Source organism: Pyxicephalus adspersus, chromosome 5, assembly GCF_032062135.1.
Source record: "Pyxicephalus adspersus chromosome 5, UCB_Pads_2.0, whole genome shotgun sequence".
In the NCBI taxonomy this organism is placed as follows: domain Eukaryota; kingdom Metazoa; phylum Chordata; class Amphibia; order Anura; family Pyxicephalidae; genus Pyxicephalus; species Pyxicephalus adspersus.
Genome location: NC_092862.1, coordinates 31,919,849 through 31,937,577, shown reverse-complemented (window position 1 = coordinate 31,937,577; position 17,729 = coordinate 31,919,849). Strand labels below are relative to the sequence as shown.

General features: G+C 35.5%; 1 protein-coding gene across 1 annotated transcript in view; it reads left to right on the top strand.

Annotated features, from left to right (window-relative positions):
- The window catches only part of KCNB2 (potassium voltage-gated channel subfamily B member 2), a 166,327-nt gene that overhangs the window by 9,120 nt on the left and 139,478 nt on the right, over nt 1–17,729 (top strand). Inside the window, exon 2 of the mRNA XM_072411059.1 lies at nt 7,837–8,530. Within this exon, the coding sequence (XP_072267160.1) occupies nt 7,952–8,530 (579 nt within the window). The 5' untranslated portion in view covers nt 7,837–7,951. The remainder of the gene's footprint in view (nt 1–7,836; nt 8,531–17,729) is intronic.

Below are 17,729 nucleotides of genomic sequence, written 5' to 3'. Positions count from 1 at the left end.
TTGAATCCTGAACCAGATCCATTCCAGGTTTGCTAGATAACCCAGTTTCACTGATAAGGTGTATCATCTCCAGCCTTGGAGAGCTTTAATAAATCAGGCACTGTGTGTTGGCTGCATATACTTTTTGTTTTATATTTACATATGTTGTGTGGGGGCTATTATTCAGGGATCCCCAAACTTTCAAGACAAAATGCCCGTTTGGGGGCTGTGAACATTGAAAGGAAGCATAGTCCTTAAGCCAATAGATATCACTGATCACTAATGTAGGGGCATTTTGTTTTTCCTCACGCAAGAACCTTCGTTCGTAAACAGCCATGTTATTTCATACGCATACTTCTCCTTTGACATTAAAAAGCTTTCCTGTCAACATTTTTGGCTAGGCCAACTTTGTTTCCGTTTTAATAGAAAGTGAATCAAGAAACTCAAATGAGGATTCAAGACCGGTTCAGGACAAGCCTAGTATCGAATCAAGAGTTGCATCATTGGTAGTCTCAGTTCAGCTTTAAATCTACTTGTGTACATTAATTTACTAAAAGTCATGCCTGCCAAGAATTGATCAGCTGTCAGAAAAAATGCATGATAATACACTAACGAGTTTATAATCTGTTTAACCATCAGTCTCAAGGCCTTCCCTTGGCATTTCTGAAAGATAATTTGAATCTATTTACATAATATGGGCTTTTCAGTTTGTACTGGAACCATCTTGTGTCTGCCCACAAATGTCTTTTGGATACTATGTAGATGTTAGCCTCTTGTATTGGGAACACGCAACGGTGCCAAATGAAAAGTACACACTGAAAATTAACACTTGACTTTTGCCATCCACTGATACAATTGCATTTATCCAAAGGTTTAGTCATTAGTGGTAAAGTGCACCTTTCCAGCATGTTGTTAGGGAGAGACATTACAAATGTAATTTAGTCAAAAACAGATATATACAGATAATTAGCACTGCTAAAATTCTAGTCCACAGCACAGAATGCTGAAGAGTATTAAATATTTGATGCAAATGCTTGGAAAATATAGTATATCCTTTAGAGCTCAAAACAAAAAAATGGATGTTTGAGTAAATAAAACCCTCTGTAAAAGAACATGTTGAAATTTTTTTTACTGCAGTCCTAATGTGCTCATTGTTGGTAACATTAATTTATGGTGCATTTGATGTTTACAGCTAAAATCTGCTTAATTCAGTTTGGGTTTCTCATGCAGATTCTAGTCCCAGTCTAATGTACTCTAATGTACGGTTACTCTGGTTATTTTCTGGTGTGCCATTAGCAAGACTGTATATGTGAATATAAAAGTAAAAACATAGCTTCAGTTAATTACTAAATAATAATTGTTTTTTTACTACTAGTGTCCTTTTTAAATGTCTTCATACATCCCTTAATGCTTTACAAGTTGTGAAATTTTAAAGCAAAGTATTAAGAAATCCAACTTTTTAAATTATATCTAATTATAGTACTAAACACTCATTGCCATCCCCATTCATTCTCTATAGGAAGGCACATCTTACCTGAAGCTGTGGTTCAGGGTTTTAGGAAAGCCATAACCACCAGTCTGAACATAGGCTATGTGATAATTGTCACCAGGACTAATAAAAAGATGGAGACGCTCCTCAGTGTGGACACAGACAGCAATCAAAATAAAATGTTAAATTCGTACAGATTCTTGAAATATATTTTGCACCCAATGCACTGGAAAATGCCAGTGTTACTTGTTGCAATATGAGTACTAAATGTGTGTATGTGTGTGTGCAACATGCATTTTCAGTTAAAAGATAAAGAAAATTTCTAATATCATTAATAAAAACATGCTATAACTTTCATTAAAGACAGGTGTACTCAGTGAGCTAAAGACAAGCCAGGGCAAATTGACGATTATTTCTCCATACCTGATCCTATTATCTTTATCGTAGACATGCAACTCCAATTAGGCCCATGAAGCACCAAAGCTAGTGAACTTTGGGTGGGGCAATGCGATATTAGTGATTTGAGAAATACAAGTACTGTTTCCTATGTATTTATTGCTGCAGAGGTGGTGGGGGCTTCAATATTGATTTTTGTTAGTTTATTAGTTTTATTAGGACTCATGCACAAAAGAAACAAAAGAGGTACAAATACTACATTTATAATTTAACAGCCCTCTCTGATGATAGTATTTTTATTTGCAAGGTTGAATTAGGATTGACATTCAAGTTTCAGGTTGTTGATTAGAAGACAATTTAGTCACTAAAAGACCGGATGCCAGCACACAAACCTTATGCTCACGAGGGGGGCACAAACCATTTTCAAAACGTTCTTTATTTGTGGTTGACCATTTTAAAATGACATTTACATTCTAGTTGCTTTCTACAGGTCCACCAGTATTGTAGTACGGTATGTCTTTGTACCTTGTACCATGTATTCTGGCACATTCACAACGGGTATTCCTTAAAAACCACACATTAACGGGTGTGATGTTTGTGTTCTCTTCTGCTGCTTTCCTAATTACATCCATGTACTTGTTTTGCTTGCTTACTTACTGTTCAGAATTGTTTAATGACATCTGTTCAACTAAGCAAAATCATTTCAATATTTATTGAAGATATAATTTACTGAATAATAATAACATGTACAAACCATGTGCCTTAAATTCTAAGATACTCCTTTCAATATAGGATCAGTAACCTTGCTGCAAACAAATAAAAACAATATTTTGGTTTTTGGCTAGATCAGGTAGTCACTAGAAAATCCATACATTTTAGCACAAAGCATGTAGAAAAAGGATAAAATTTACATGGCCATTAGGATCAATGTGGAATAGAATAAATTGCGGCCTCGATTAAAGGTTTAGTTTAGTAAAACACATTAAATAGTTTGAATACATGTTTTTTATAGAGTTCCACACATTAGGTCAAAAAAAGGAACAACTAAGGAAAAAATAAGGGCACAGGATTTGGTTATTAAAGAGAGACAATCCCTCAAAATGAAGTCAAAAGCCATGCAATTCTACATCACACACCACCAAGCATCCTCAAAACTGGTGCAATGATTTACTTATACTGAAAAAGTCTGAAAATTAATTGCTGGACAGTTTTGAGAAAACCCAAACAGAAACAAAGCTTTAAGGATCTATTATTCACAAACAATGGTCACTTCCTTACAATTAGTCTTACGCTATATAAGTTTTGTCATATATTTGTTAGGAAGACAGAAAAAAACATTCAGAGCACCCATTTTATTATGCAGATGGCTGCACTTCGACATGGAGTAAATACTGCCAACAAAAGACACACAATATAAATGGTCAACCAGATGTAAACATAATACACATTTATCCCTAAGTATAACAGACAAAAATAGAACCTAATGAATGTGTCTAGCATGTAGTAATTATAACAAAACTATAATAAGGAAATAGCATACAACATATACTAACAATCCTAAAATTCTGATGCTTAAGTCAGTCACCTCACCCAAGCAATTTAAAGCTGAAGGTGAAAGTACAACAAGAGAAACTGCATTTCTAAACTAGTAAAATAAAATTGTTTTTAACTGGAAACTTTGTGTTTAACCTAACTAAGCAGTGTGGAAAATGTATATAAATTGCCTAACTGGGTTTACAGGATTAAAAAATCATTTAGTGCTTTTCTTTAGTACATCTGGAAACAGGGATAAAAGACCTGGATAAAATTGCAAGTACTTTAAAACAATCTATACCTTTACCAAGTCAGAAGTTTGTAACATGCTTCTTACTATTCAGATTTAGGTTAGCTGTTGTACATCCTCAGGGGAGGCTCACGCAACAAGTTGACCGACACAGGAAGGTAGTGTGAGGACTGTATGCTGAGAGAGCAGTTTTGTAAGATCCCTAAATCAGGACAAAAGGGGTTCAGAAATGCTGAAACCCAAGGAGGTCTTTAGTTTAAGAGAGCTATGCAAATGGGCCTGGTGCTACCCCTATCAAATGGATAATCTTTTAGTAACTCAGTAGGTCACTTAAGGTGTAAGGTGGAGCCTGTAAATACAGCACAGTCGCTAGGATCAATGCCAGAACAGAGTGCTGACAATTTCTCATGTATAGTGTTGTGAATTTTATCTGGTTGATTTAAATACCAAGGCACAGCCTTTTAAGCCTTTTTTGCCAGAGCCAGCTAAATGTGATTTGAAGTCTGCTGTCTGAGCCCTGTCTCCTTTTGAGTTACTCTTCCTAGAATGTGAATATATCGGATCGGCAAAAGCAAATGTAACATAAATAAGTCCTTGATGAATTACACCATGGATGTCCAACTCCAGTCCTTGAGTTCCACCATCATTATAAAGATAGACAGGGATCTAGCTGATTACTAATTACAGGTATTTCATGAAAATGGAAAGATTTTTTCCTTATACATCTGTCAATACAGGTTTCTTCTAAAGCACACAGACTCATACTTTCTTCTAAATACAATGAAACTAAACTTTAAAAATTTAAATTTTGAAGCAGGGAGCTATTAAGATGGTGATGGAACGATAAGTGGTGAGTTTAGTTCCACTTTAACTTTAACCTGGGTTTTTGTTGAGTTTGAGGACATGTTCATTTTCATTATTTTAGGGACAATTGTTAATCCAAACGTAAACAGGCTTATAATATATTAACATCCTTATGTATGGCATTGTAAAGAAAAGTTTTTATGGTGTGTATTGCATATCACCATATAGTGTTACTGGTAAAAAAAAAGGATATTTTTCATAAAATGACTTGTGACATTGATTAATGAATATGTAGTAGTTTATGTGAATTTCAGGAAATCGTCAGTGCAGAAAATATTTGAAGCTGAACTTCAAGCAGACTTTTAGATACACAGATGAAATATGTATGAGAAATGTTTTACCTGCCAAAGGACTTGTATTTCTGCCCATTTGGTTCTGGGATTTAAACAATTCTGTTACATAAAACAGCATTTTATTTTGTCTTGCTGTTGTGCAGTAACCATTACAGCTTTTGTCCCTTCATTAGCTTGTGACTGGACAGTGAAAAGAGGTGGCAGAATGGTGAGTTCATCTTTCTGCATCCTCATACTACTGTTTCCTTGTGCATTAAAAGGTTGATACCAGTTTATTGTTGGCACCTTCTTTGCAAGGTAAACACTTACTTAACGACCTAGTTTCTGTATTTTATATCTGTTCAGCTTTCAAATAAAGTTTAGTTAGTAAGAAACATTATCTTCGAGTACATAGTTTCTATATAAGTCTACATTTGATGTTAATGTTACCTGCCAAATTAGGCAAAAGGAAGCCACAGGCTTGTGCATCAGCAGTGACAATGGTAAGAACCATGCGGCAACTTAGTGTTGAATTTAAAAGCTGTGCAGCACTGTTGTCACACCATTACAGGAAACTTCATTGGAGGGACTTTACTGGCAGAATCAGCAGGTTGGACTTTGCAGTGAAACAAAACAATAAATAAAGATTCATGTATATAATTTTTTTTCAAAAAGGAGGCCATATGTAGTATGAGAAGCAGTAGAGCTTTGGGATTATGTCTTCTCTGACTTGCTTTTAGTTCCTTCTAAGCTGCAAAAACCTGCTGCTATTGCATTCCGGTTAAACCGTATCGAAAAAGAAGCAGTTCCCTGCAAACAAATGTCTGTCAACATAAGTTTTAAAGGTGTTCAGTGAAAGTGATTTTAACAAAGTAAGAACTGACTTCTAAGAGGTATATGCTGAAAACAAAGGGGTCAGCCTTACATTCCTGTGATAGGTTTACAGGTTTGCTTGGAAACGTTTGGATCAAGTGGATCTCCCAACTGTCCTATTTTGTCCCAATTCTAGATGCTGTTCAGGTACTCCAAGTAATGCTGCCATGTCTCCAGAAATTTCCACTATCTTCACTGCTTTAGGCTGAGAGTGGTAATCTAGCAAACTGGCTGTGGAATGGGCTGGACCCAGTTAGGAAAACATTGCAGCTGAACAGTTTCCAGAGCTGTAAACATCTGATGTGTTGGCTTGGTGGGTGTAGATATTAGGTTTCTGTCATGTTTGTTAAGAATAACAGAGAGCCTTTTCTAAAACACATTAAGTAATAATTTTGCAAATAGGCCAAAAGCTATTACCAACATCTACCAATTTACAACATATTGTAATACTACTCCTGCACAAATCTAATAACTGATTGATGTTGTTTGATTGCTAAAACAGAATTAAATCTGCTATATTCACCTGTCCCTGTTCCATTGCAGGGCACCGTCACCATCTCCCTAATTCCCTTACTCATTGCAATCTTCAACGTGATGACGTAATTTCTGTGCAGGTGCGAAGGAGCTATCGGAGCTATCAGGGAAAGCCGGGATTGCTGGGTATCCTGGCAACCAAAGTTCCATGGAGCAATCAGGCAGGTAGGAAGAATTATTGTAGAAGGGACATCGCCTGTCACTTTCTGCAATAATGATCTGCCTGGTTGGGCATTGAGGCAGTACTCTGATGAATAAATCACAGTTCAATAATGTGCTATTTCATTAAGGAACAGGCGTGTCTCATGGCTATTGTTTCCGAATATCCTTTATTGTATCTTCTCCTTGATGTAACTGTTTACTGTAGGCTGTTGATATAGTTTGCTCTCATGAATATTGGTTTAGCTGATGTCATACAGACATAATTGCCAACCACTAACGATAGTAATATCACAAGGTCATTATAAAAAACAGAACAGTTATTAGTTATTTAAAATAACCACAGGCAATATTCAGGATAACATCTTTTACAGCTGTTCTTATTTTTATTTATTAAATAATTTATTATGCTGCTTTATCAGAAGAATTTTAAAATTATGTCCTAAAAAATAACAGAAACAGCGACAGAGTTATATTATTTAATTAACAAGACCAGAGATATTAACATTTATCAAAGAACGCTGCAGTCTTCCTCTTCTGTTATCGACATAATTACATTCAGTGTAATCTTGTTCTAATAGTAACAAGCATCCCAGTGCATTCTTATCAAATATTAACAATTTATGTTCATAACCTAGCAGGCAGTATAAGCTCTACTACACGTTCAGTATAAAACTGAACTCCAAGCAAACAGCTAACTACAAAGATTAAGACGAAACCTCTCAGGTCCCAACTCTGCCTTCAACTTATGCATAGATGGTGATAGGTAGTATATCATAATACTGTTGAGCTAATCTCTCTCTCTGTCGCTATTCTTTCTACTATCAACAAACTCCTTTTTCGAACATGTGATCTGCAGCAAAGCTGATTGACTCCTGGTGCTGCTTCTCCCTTCTCCCCTTGTAGTACACTGGACTACAAGAGATTGATACTAGGTTGAATTAGGCTATTTACACTGCTTGCATTTACAAAAAATAAATCTCATGATGAATTTATTATTATAAAGCTGCATAAATGTTTTTTTTCTATTGCCTGAAGTTCATATTTAATGTGTTGTACTTATTCTGCATTTCTGTCTAGTCCACGGCTTCATGTGAAGAGAAATCCGAACTGTTTCCGCTTCATTGCCATTCTTGTTTAAATAGTGTTAGAAAAACGTCATATAACTGTGTATACATGGACTTATTAATATGCACACTGCAAGGGTGACAACCTTAACAACCAATCAGATTTAACTTTTTATCTGTTAAGGATGCTTATTGTGTGGCTGCTAAAGGTAACACACTTGAAAGAATGTTTTTGTGACTTGTTATAAATGTTTTTAATCACAATCCATCACTAATTCACTTTGTCCAGAAACTGTATACCTGAAGTACTAAAATTGTGTGTATGTGTGTGTACATTTTTTACATTTCTATAGAGAATGTCCTTTAGTTACTCTTACTTATATGCAGTCTTGGATAATCATGCATTTTTGTATATTGCAGAGTGAAGTGTGTCAAAGTCTTGCTGAAGAGTTTTCTGTTGCTTGTGAAAATTCATCATTATATCCCATGAATATTTATTTCAAAAAGTTTGATTAAGCCCCGTGTTATACACAACATGGCAGAAAAGGCTCCACCTGGGTTGAACCGAAAGTCTTCAAGATCAACATTATCTCTTCCACCAGAACCTGTGGAGATAATCAGAAGCAAAGCATGTTCCCGTAGAGTGAAAATTAACGTAGGAGGCCTAAATCATGAGGTGTTATGGAGGACTTTAGACCGTCTGCCAAGGACTAGACTAGGAAAACTGAGAGACTGCAACACTCATGAGGCTCTCCTGGAAGTTTGTGATGACTATAACCTAAATGAGAATGAATATTTTTTTGATCGTCATCCAGGAGCTTTTACTTCCATTTTAAATTTCTATAGGACGGGGAAGTTACACATGATGGAGGAGATGTGTGCATTGTCATTTGGTCAGGAGCTTGATTACTGGGGGATTGATGAAATTTATTTGGAATCATGCTGTCAGGCTAGATATCACCAGAAGAAAGAGCAGATGAATGAGGAGCTAAGAAGAGAAGCCGAAACCCTAAGAGAGAGAGAAGGAGAAGAGTTTGATAACACATGCTGCCCAGATAAACGGAAAAAGCTCTGGGACTTACTAGAAAAGCCAAATTCATCAGTAGCTGCAAAGGTAATGTGTATTATTTAAAAAAATTAAATTACTCTGTGATGCTCTGGCTCACCCTCAAATCAAAATGTATGTGCTAGAGAAGGTTTATAACGTTTCAAAAATCTATGAAACCAACCTTACAGCTAGAACTGTGTTTTTCTGAACTTAAACTTTTAAACCTGATATAAGAACCTTTGACATAAATAGAACTTAAGGTGAAAGGTCATCAAGAAACTATCTTACAGGTCTATCTCTTTACTTCATTGGAAGGCCTTTGGCCTACTTGATAAAATAACTAAATATACAGTATGTGCAACACTTTTCTGGGCTGAAATTAGATCCACAGTCAGACTTCACACAGATCTAACTGAGAGAGGTAAATCACTAAATTGCCACAATTTGTCAGTGAAAGTAGGCTCAATCTTGGAAAAAGATACTATGTATGGTCAGAGATAAGGTATTCCCATAAGAGGTTCCTGTGTGATTCAACTAGCTCATAATGTAAACACATCACTAGCAAAATATATAATATGTAAACACATTCAATAGAGTACTATCTTGTTTAAAAGTGACTGGAGTTAGTAAGCAAGAAAAATATTTGTTAAGACCTTGTAATCAATTATTCATATTCCACCTGTCAGACAAAATGGCAGAAAATATAAGGTGACTATGAGCATGTTTTAAGTATTTAATTATCAAAAATTGGGACTTGTAAATCCTTAAGAATTTAAACAATTTATACAACCGTACCGGAGAGAGAGAGAACACTACTACACTACTATTACAGTTTAGCCTCAATAAAAATTTTAGCGAGCCATGCTATTTCTCTTTCTATCCTTTCTAACAGTACGTATACACAGAGGCTGTTGCAAGTTACCTCATACATATCTTAGCTCTCTAGCATTCCCTGGATAGATGTTAAAACTCAACTTTTGACACTGCAGTATGCGTAGAGTAACTCTGCTTGTATACAATGACATCATTCTTTCTTTGTGACTGGCTGGAATTATGTATAATTTTTTAGAAATATGTAAATAACTCCAACAAGAATCCAAAAAGGATTGATGATGTTTTTGTGCAAAGTTTTTTTTTCACAGCTGTGAGCTTGGGATTTCTAGTGAGCTTACATAAAAGTGAGAGAGGTTTATTAAACTTTAACAGTTCACAAGGAAAAACTACACTTTTGAATAAAAAGACACTTCATAGATTATTTTTGATTCTAATACTTATGTATGTGGAATTGTGGAAATTTAAAAGGAATATATGTGGCCACACACATCCTGCTCAGCGGGTTTTAACTATTATTGGTTAATTAATTAACATTATCCCACCCATCCCCATTTTTAGGGCCACTATTGTGTTTGCATTATTCATAAAACTGTAAGTATAAACTTACATAGTCACAATTTTTTATGGGTCAACACTTTTAATGAACTGTTTTTACCACACAGTGATTTATGCTGCTCAAATTAATCACATCTGGTAATTTATTTGGATTTAGGTAATTAGGTAACTCAAAGAGCTCTATTTATAAAGCAGCGAATCTGTCATCCCATCAAACATTCCCTGGTGGGAATCAATTACTGCCATTGAAACACATGGGCCTGGAAGATTCCCACCAAGGAATGTATGAGGAAATGTCAGATTGCCTGTTTTACAAATAGCCCAAAGAGTTACTTTTACATAAGAGGAGCTACAAATACGGGTCATTACGTATTTAAGAGACCATGTCATCAATAAAATAAAACATCCTATAAAAGTCTGCTGCATATATACACCTATGGAGGAGTATATCAACTCTCAAACCCTTCATGGTCATGGTTAAATCCCACTTAGGCAAAGATCCAAAATGTTGCCGTGTCACACATTCCTGTTAGACCAGGAATAAGGAAACGCTACTGCTTTGCTTGGAATGAAAATGCCTGCTTCAAGTTCTTGTAGGAAAATGTAAAGGGATAAAAAGGTATTGAAAATGTTATACCTATATTAAATGCCAACCTATAGCTTAATTTGGGGCTTATCCATATGGCATACAGTTTATACCCTACCACCCCTTGGTATCTTGGTATACAGTTTATACCCTACCACCGCTTGGTATTTTTTTTTTATACTAACTTTTTAAGAAGTCTTCAGTCTAGTTATGTGATCATATCAGCCCCTCTTTATTAGTGTAAGTAACTGCAAGGTTCAGGGGTAATGCCCTCTCTAGCAGGAGTGTTATGCCCTGCTGTCATGTTGGTCATTATTCCACCTACTCTTCCATTAAAATGATCAATGGCTCATGGAAGTATAGTGAGACCCAAAGGTCATCCCTGGCTTCAGGGGTCACAGAAGGAATCATATACATACTGGCTTCTTGATGTTTTTTTTTACTTTATTGGCCTGATTTTGGTTTTATAGGAGGTAAGGTCAGTCAAGGTATTCACTGTACAAGTGATACATAACTAACTGTATTCATTTTACTTAAATTCACACTCCCAGTTTGGTTTAATAATTTAACAAGAATATGGCTTTGACATGCTAGTGTACTATATTGTAAATAACCAGATCCGCAATGAGCCTGTCTTTTATCAGCTTGTTGGATTACTGATGGGTTTGTTCGCTGAGTGCCAAATAAAGCTTATTTTCCTGATGAATATCCCTCTATATCGGATTTTCAGCACCTACTTTATTTGCCTGATGGGACTTTTCTTTTGCAAGCTTTTCAGAAATGTTCTTTGCCCAGAGCTGTGTAAATAAATATTTATATTACTGTCAGCAGTGCTAAGAGAGTCTGGCTGTTCTGGAGACATTGAGCTCTTACATGCTTTGCTACAATCCGTAAACTATTTGTAAGAAAAGTACAACCTATGAGAATTTCTGAAGTGTATTCTTTATTAAGATGGTTAAAAAAATCCATTAGAGAACACATTTCAGCTTGATCGCATAAACATTATCTGCATTAATATCTAACTTTAGCTTAACAGTAATAGTAAAGTTGTATTCATTAGTTTAACTTTTGACTTTAACATTTTTTTTAATAGTTGCCTTTCCATATTTTCCTTTTTCCAGTTAATGTACATTGCTACTAGATGGAGTTTTAAATCAGTCTGCTTTTTTCCTAACAAGTGCATTGTTTTCAATAAGTTGGTTGACTCATCTCTGACTTTTTATGTATTTTTATGCATTTTTACATAATATTGTTAGAGAAATGTGTGGATCCTGGGTGAAAGTTATTAGAAAAAAAAAATCACAATTGCTGCGTAGCATTACAAAGCATATCTAGCTTTTTTGTGCAAAAGTGTTTTCCAGAGATACCATACTTGATGGCATATACGAAGTGTACCTCTTTGTCTCTGTGGTCTTGTAAGATTTAAGATATGTATTTTTAGGAAGGTTATCCCTTCCCTAAATTACACAGTTCTTATTTACCTGTTATGTGGAAGGTGGTAAATGAAGTGTATTGTTGATGCAATTAAATTTTTCAACATGTGATATCATTTAGAACCTACTCCACACCATAGGCTGGAAACTACAGGCCAAATCTGGTTTTACCTGAGCACTATATGGCAGTAATGGACAAACGCATTTTACTGAGCTCCTAGCAAGCAAGAATTTTCAAATTTCTTAGGGCAGGTGCTTTCTGCTAAAAGGAAATGGTTTAGCTATCCTAACATATAATCCTAATATAGGTTAGGATATGTAGCCAATTATAAGCAGTGTCAGTGTAGATCAGGGTGGAATTGACTGTGTTTTCATTCTGAATATTACATATCAGGAAGTTTATAAATGATAGTAGGTAGCCATGTGTTTTTTGGGGGATTTATAAAGCAGCATTTACAGTCAAATTTAGTTTGGATTTCCTGTTGTCTTGTTGTCTTCAATAGCTGCCAAGAAACAAGAGGATATAATTAAGTGAAAGCAGACCTTTACAACACTGAAGTGATTACTATAACACATTTATTCTTATATGGTTGTATATTTTGAATATAGCTACTAGTTTGTTTGATTTCAAACCAATAGATTAACATCCCTAAATGTCAGGTACATGAAAAAGCAATTGTGTTCATGGGACTTTAAAGGCAGTTTAATGCATATCACAAAGTGACTTAAATGTAAAAAACAATCTTTTAATACAGACAAATAGGATAAAAAGGGTGATAGGAAATTCAATAAAAATGCTCAGTACATAACACCAGACAGATGTCTATATCATTGATATATTATGGTAAATTCTGATAATCCAGCGCACTTCGCAGAATTGATCCACTTCATCAGGGATTATACATGTACAGAACCTCAATGAATAGAGCATGCAGAGAATGTAGTGTCGAGTGCAACTGAGTCTGGCATGGGATGAAAATATGGGGAATGGAAGTACCCATGGGAGAACTCTTTAGTTCCTTTGATCTTTGGTTGAGAATAACTGGTGTAATGTATGTTCATAACACAGGAGGTAGTGCCATTTAAAACATATTAAAGTATATTTCATATGGGCAGCACAGTGGCTTTGCAGCGCTGGGTCCCTGGTTCGAATCTCGACCAGTTTCTCCCCGTGTTTGCGTGGGTTTCCTCCGGGTACTCCGGTTTCCTCCCACATTCTATGAACATGAAGCTAGGTTAATTGGCTTCCCTTCAACATTGACCTTGGTTTGTGGTAATAATGACATATGACTAGCCCCCTAGAGGGACAGCTAGTGACGTGACTATGGACTTTGTACAGCGCTGAGTAATATCTTGGTGCTATATAAATACTGTGTAATAATAATTTAAACCCAGGAACAAATATATAATAGAAAGATTTTGTGGCTATATATATATATTTATATATATTTAATGCCTGACATGAACCAGACCTTCTACTAATATCAATGTGAGCAGAAGACAGGGGTAAGAAAAGTATAATTTTACCTTTCCTTTATAGAGGTAATCGTGGCAATGGTTGAGGTAATCGTGGCAATGGTTGAGCTGTGCTTTATGCAGTTACAGGTCCAAAATTATGCCATCTAAAAAACTGCATACTGTCTAGAATAGCTTTTCTGTTTTTTCATTAATAAAGCCCACCATTTTCTGTCTTTTTTAGGTAGCCTGGTACCTAAGAATTCAGTCAGTGTGAGCTTTCTTCAAGTCAGAGCCGCCTTGTACACTTCAAGAGGCTTGTTATGTTGAGAATGCTGGCTCTAGATATTTGCTTTTGACAGGAGCACATTTATGGTTAATCTATGTCTTGATTTTATGATTTCTCAGAGGCCATTTTTTTCGACAGCACAGCACATGGTCTGTGTGCGTAATATAGTAAACAAGAAAACTCTTCCCCGATTGCAGATGTTATCACCAGGAAGCAGCAGAGACATCACAAGAATGATGACAGCAAAATTTATCAGGGCTGCTAAGTGGGTGCTGACTTTTTGAAGTAATGAATTTGTACTCATGAAAAAGCATTTTGGTATTATCTAGAGTGCCCCATTAAGGGACAGGTTTATGTAGTTAGCTTTGTCAGAACACTTTAATTGTAATGGCAGAATGTTCCTAATAATTTATCCTAGTCCCGTTCCATCCAAGAAAATGAACTGTCTGTTGTTTGTTTCCTTAAGTGATCTCAATTGTATCTTTGTATCTTCTACAAAGTCATTTTATCAACAGTGAAAGAGTAGTTAGGGACACACACAAATTTTCACCAGGGGACTTTACAACTTTACTTTTTACTGTAATTATTTTACATCAGGTTTTGTGTATGTATATGGACTGAATGGAATGAAGCCTGTTGTAGAGTTTGAAAATAGTTCAATATTTACAAGCAGGGACTGTCGGATTACCAAATAATTGACAGATTACCAAAATAAAAACAGAACCAGTGTACTAAACTGGTGTACTATCAGAGCCTAATTATGGGCTAAAACATCTAAATGTAAATGTAATGCAAAAAATGCATAAAAAATAAATATAAAAATATCTTGTTAAAGTGTGTGTATTACTTCCTGATTTTATAGTAATCCAGCATGAAAGGACTCCTGCACTTTATCTCAGTACAGAGGAGTCCACTAATAAAAATTGGTGACGATTTGTTCTTACTACTTCTGTCGGGTGATCGGTCTTGTTTTGGTTCCCTGCAGTTAAATACAATCAGCCTGTGATGAGTGGGCTTGCTGAAATCCACCCACAAACAGGCTAAGAGAAGGGGTGCTCTTCAAGGGGAGGGAGGTTTCTGGTTATCAGTATTGCCTTACCTAGGGGGAATTTCTATGTCGCACGCTATCCTCTATAATTTGACCCATCTGTGCAGTAACACAAGCTATCTCCCACGGGTTCCTTGTCAACAGTATGCCAGTTTTTCTAAACTCTGCTTTGCTCAGCTAATTAAAGTCTATTCAAACAGTAATAATGGCTTCACTGAGCTTTTTAGATCATATTCACTGGGGAGATTTGTTTTCAAAGAGTTTAGAAGCTACAGGTGTCAATGATTCCTCTATACAACCAATGAAAACACAAATTAATTTAAGATGGCAAATAAAATTGTAACTCTTAAGAACTATATCATAAACATTTTTTGAAAAAGTTAGTTTTTTTAATATAATACTATTTTATGTGTAGTAGAATTAGTACCAAGGTTTAGAAGAGCAATCAAAAAAAATTGATACCTTCACAACTGAATTTACAATTAAAGTAGCAGAGAACTTTCCTTTTTATATTCAGTGCCTAGACACACTGTTTTGCTAGCAGCCTCATGGGTAGCTATTAAGAATGTATGTGCTGCACATACCTTCTGATCACTGGATTAGATTTATGTCATCAAGGTATGGTATAGAGGAATAGGAGGAGCTGTTTCACAAGGACATCATGCAATGTATTGGAAAGTCAGCCCAGGTAAAATAGTAGCTGCAGAATACCTATTGTAAAATTTATAATCCACCACTGACATGTCTCACAGTGTTTGAAGGATATGTTTGTCTGAGTTAAAGTACACGTTAATGTGGTTCTGGATTTCTAGGTACTAGCATTGTTACTTCATTATCTAGCCTATGTACAAAACAGTCATTCCTCCTTTTTGAGGACAAGAATAGCATGTGTATGTAGGGTGCCATACCAATATCTAGGTGAGGAACTTCAATGGGGGTGTTAGTAGTCATATATTCATAAAACATCATATAAAAAAAAGAAAACCAACAGAAACAGTAAGGAGTTCACTCCACCATATGTGGAAATGAGGGACTAAACTATAAACAGCTGAAGATAAATTCCAAGACATGTTTATTTACCAATAGAAAAAAATATTTCAGCAAGAGCACCCTGGGTTCTGTTCTGCAACTAGTATTGGTAAGCAATGGAAAATTAATTGTAATGTTTTGTAAAATTTATACATGAAACATATATTTTCCATCAGTACAGAAGACATAGTCATCTCTTCCAGACACTTCCAGTCATACATGTGTCCCTGTGTTCCTTTTCATAGAAACATTATTTTGTATATATTTGCATTGTAAATATTTTAAAACAACTTTTGCCGAGTGCATTAGGTCATTTACACATCACACTTGGACATCTGCATAAATCTCTGATATATCACAATAGAGAGGAAAAGTATTCATTTTTCAAAAAATATTTACATTTGGTTTCCTTTTAAAAGACTTGGCTTAATCTACTGTAGTAGGAAGAATTTCTCTTCTACCATAGTGTGATGTTCTTTTTACTATTGACATGTGTTGTCATCAAAACAAGGTCTCTCTAAAGGTTTCAGAATGAAAGAAGTGGGGGGCCCTTGAGTCTAAAAGGATTAAAGAGAGATCACCAAATTATTACCATGATATTGATATAAAGCACACAAGTAATTCCACTAGGCAATGGTTAAAATGGAAATAGAGGGTTATACACTGGACAAAGTGATGATTTGAATCCAATTGAAATGTTGTAGACAGATTCAAAATGGGCAGCTGTGCAAAGAAAACCACAAACCGAAATAATTTAGTTTGAAACAGTAGGCAAATTCTTTTATAAAACCAGTGTCAGGGAATGGTGGGCACATAAAAAATTCCCACAAAATGTAATTTCTGATAAAGGGGGCAACACCAGCTTGAAATAAATGAGCACATTGATGCATACGGAGTATGTTATTATCTATTAATAACAATTGCGTTACTATTTGTATTTGAAGAATGAGTTTACTCTTGATGATTCATGATTTTGAAGACAGGGAGTCTTTTGACTTTTGAAGAATAAACCCTTTGCAGTATAGGCAGTGATGCGCAAATGCCTTTTAGCTAAATTATCGACTGTTAGCATAGCTTTAATTTTTTTATTCCAAAAGCTGTGGGCTTGTTAAATAGGGCAGCCCAAGTCCAATAATGCTGTGCAAAGTGCAATAACCCATGATGACAATTGAATTATAGTTTACTTTTGCTAGATTTTTAACTGGTTGCCATGGGTTACTGCACTTTGCATATCCCTCCTAAATTTAAAGAAGGGTCAGTAGGGCTACACTTATAACTACAAGTTATAGTGTAACTACAAAATAAGTTACACTTATTTTGAAGTAGTTCTAAAAGATTTTTGGGGGGCAACTGAGTAACCATACATGTTAGGTAAAAAAAAAAATACTTAAAGTAGATGTAAACTGAATGAATTTTATTTTTCCAAAGCACTGAATATAATAAAGCTACTACTGTTTTACTCTCTGTTGCATCTTGGCATAGTTAACACAAACACATACCAATGGTGCATTACAACTAGTGTACTACACTATTGTTCGTGTACTAGCTTGCGGTTTGCTTCCAATGGAACCCCAAGCACACCTTACCAGTGCTATGCAAAGGCAATATACTGCTGTGCATTGCTTTGTCGTGCACTTGCAAATGTACAGCATCCACTAATTTTCGGTGTGGTTGGTATGTTGGTCTGTCATTTAAATGAACAGGTTGGTGAATGTATTAACGCTGCTATAGTGGGAAGGAGGCCTTATGATTTTTTTAATCAAAATTTAGGCCCATTCATTTTTGACACTGGGTTATGGATCACTGAAAATGGGGACAGCCCCACTGAAATTAAATCTAAGTAGTTTTGTCCTGATGCATTATTTTCAGCTTTGGCTGAACATTATGGCTTTTGATTGGTTTCACTCTACTGACAGTGGTGAACCATGCCTGTTCGGTGTGTGTCAGCACAGCCCATTACAGGTGCAATGCAAATGAGGAAACATAATAAATACTTTTTTACAGTATGGATATCACACACATAAGTAGTTACGTCA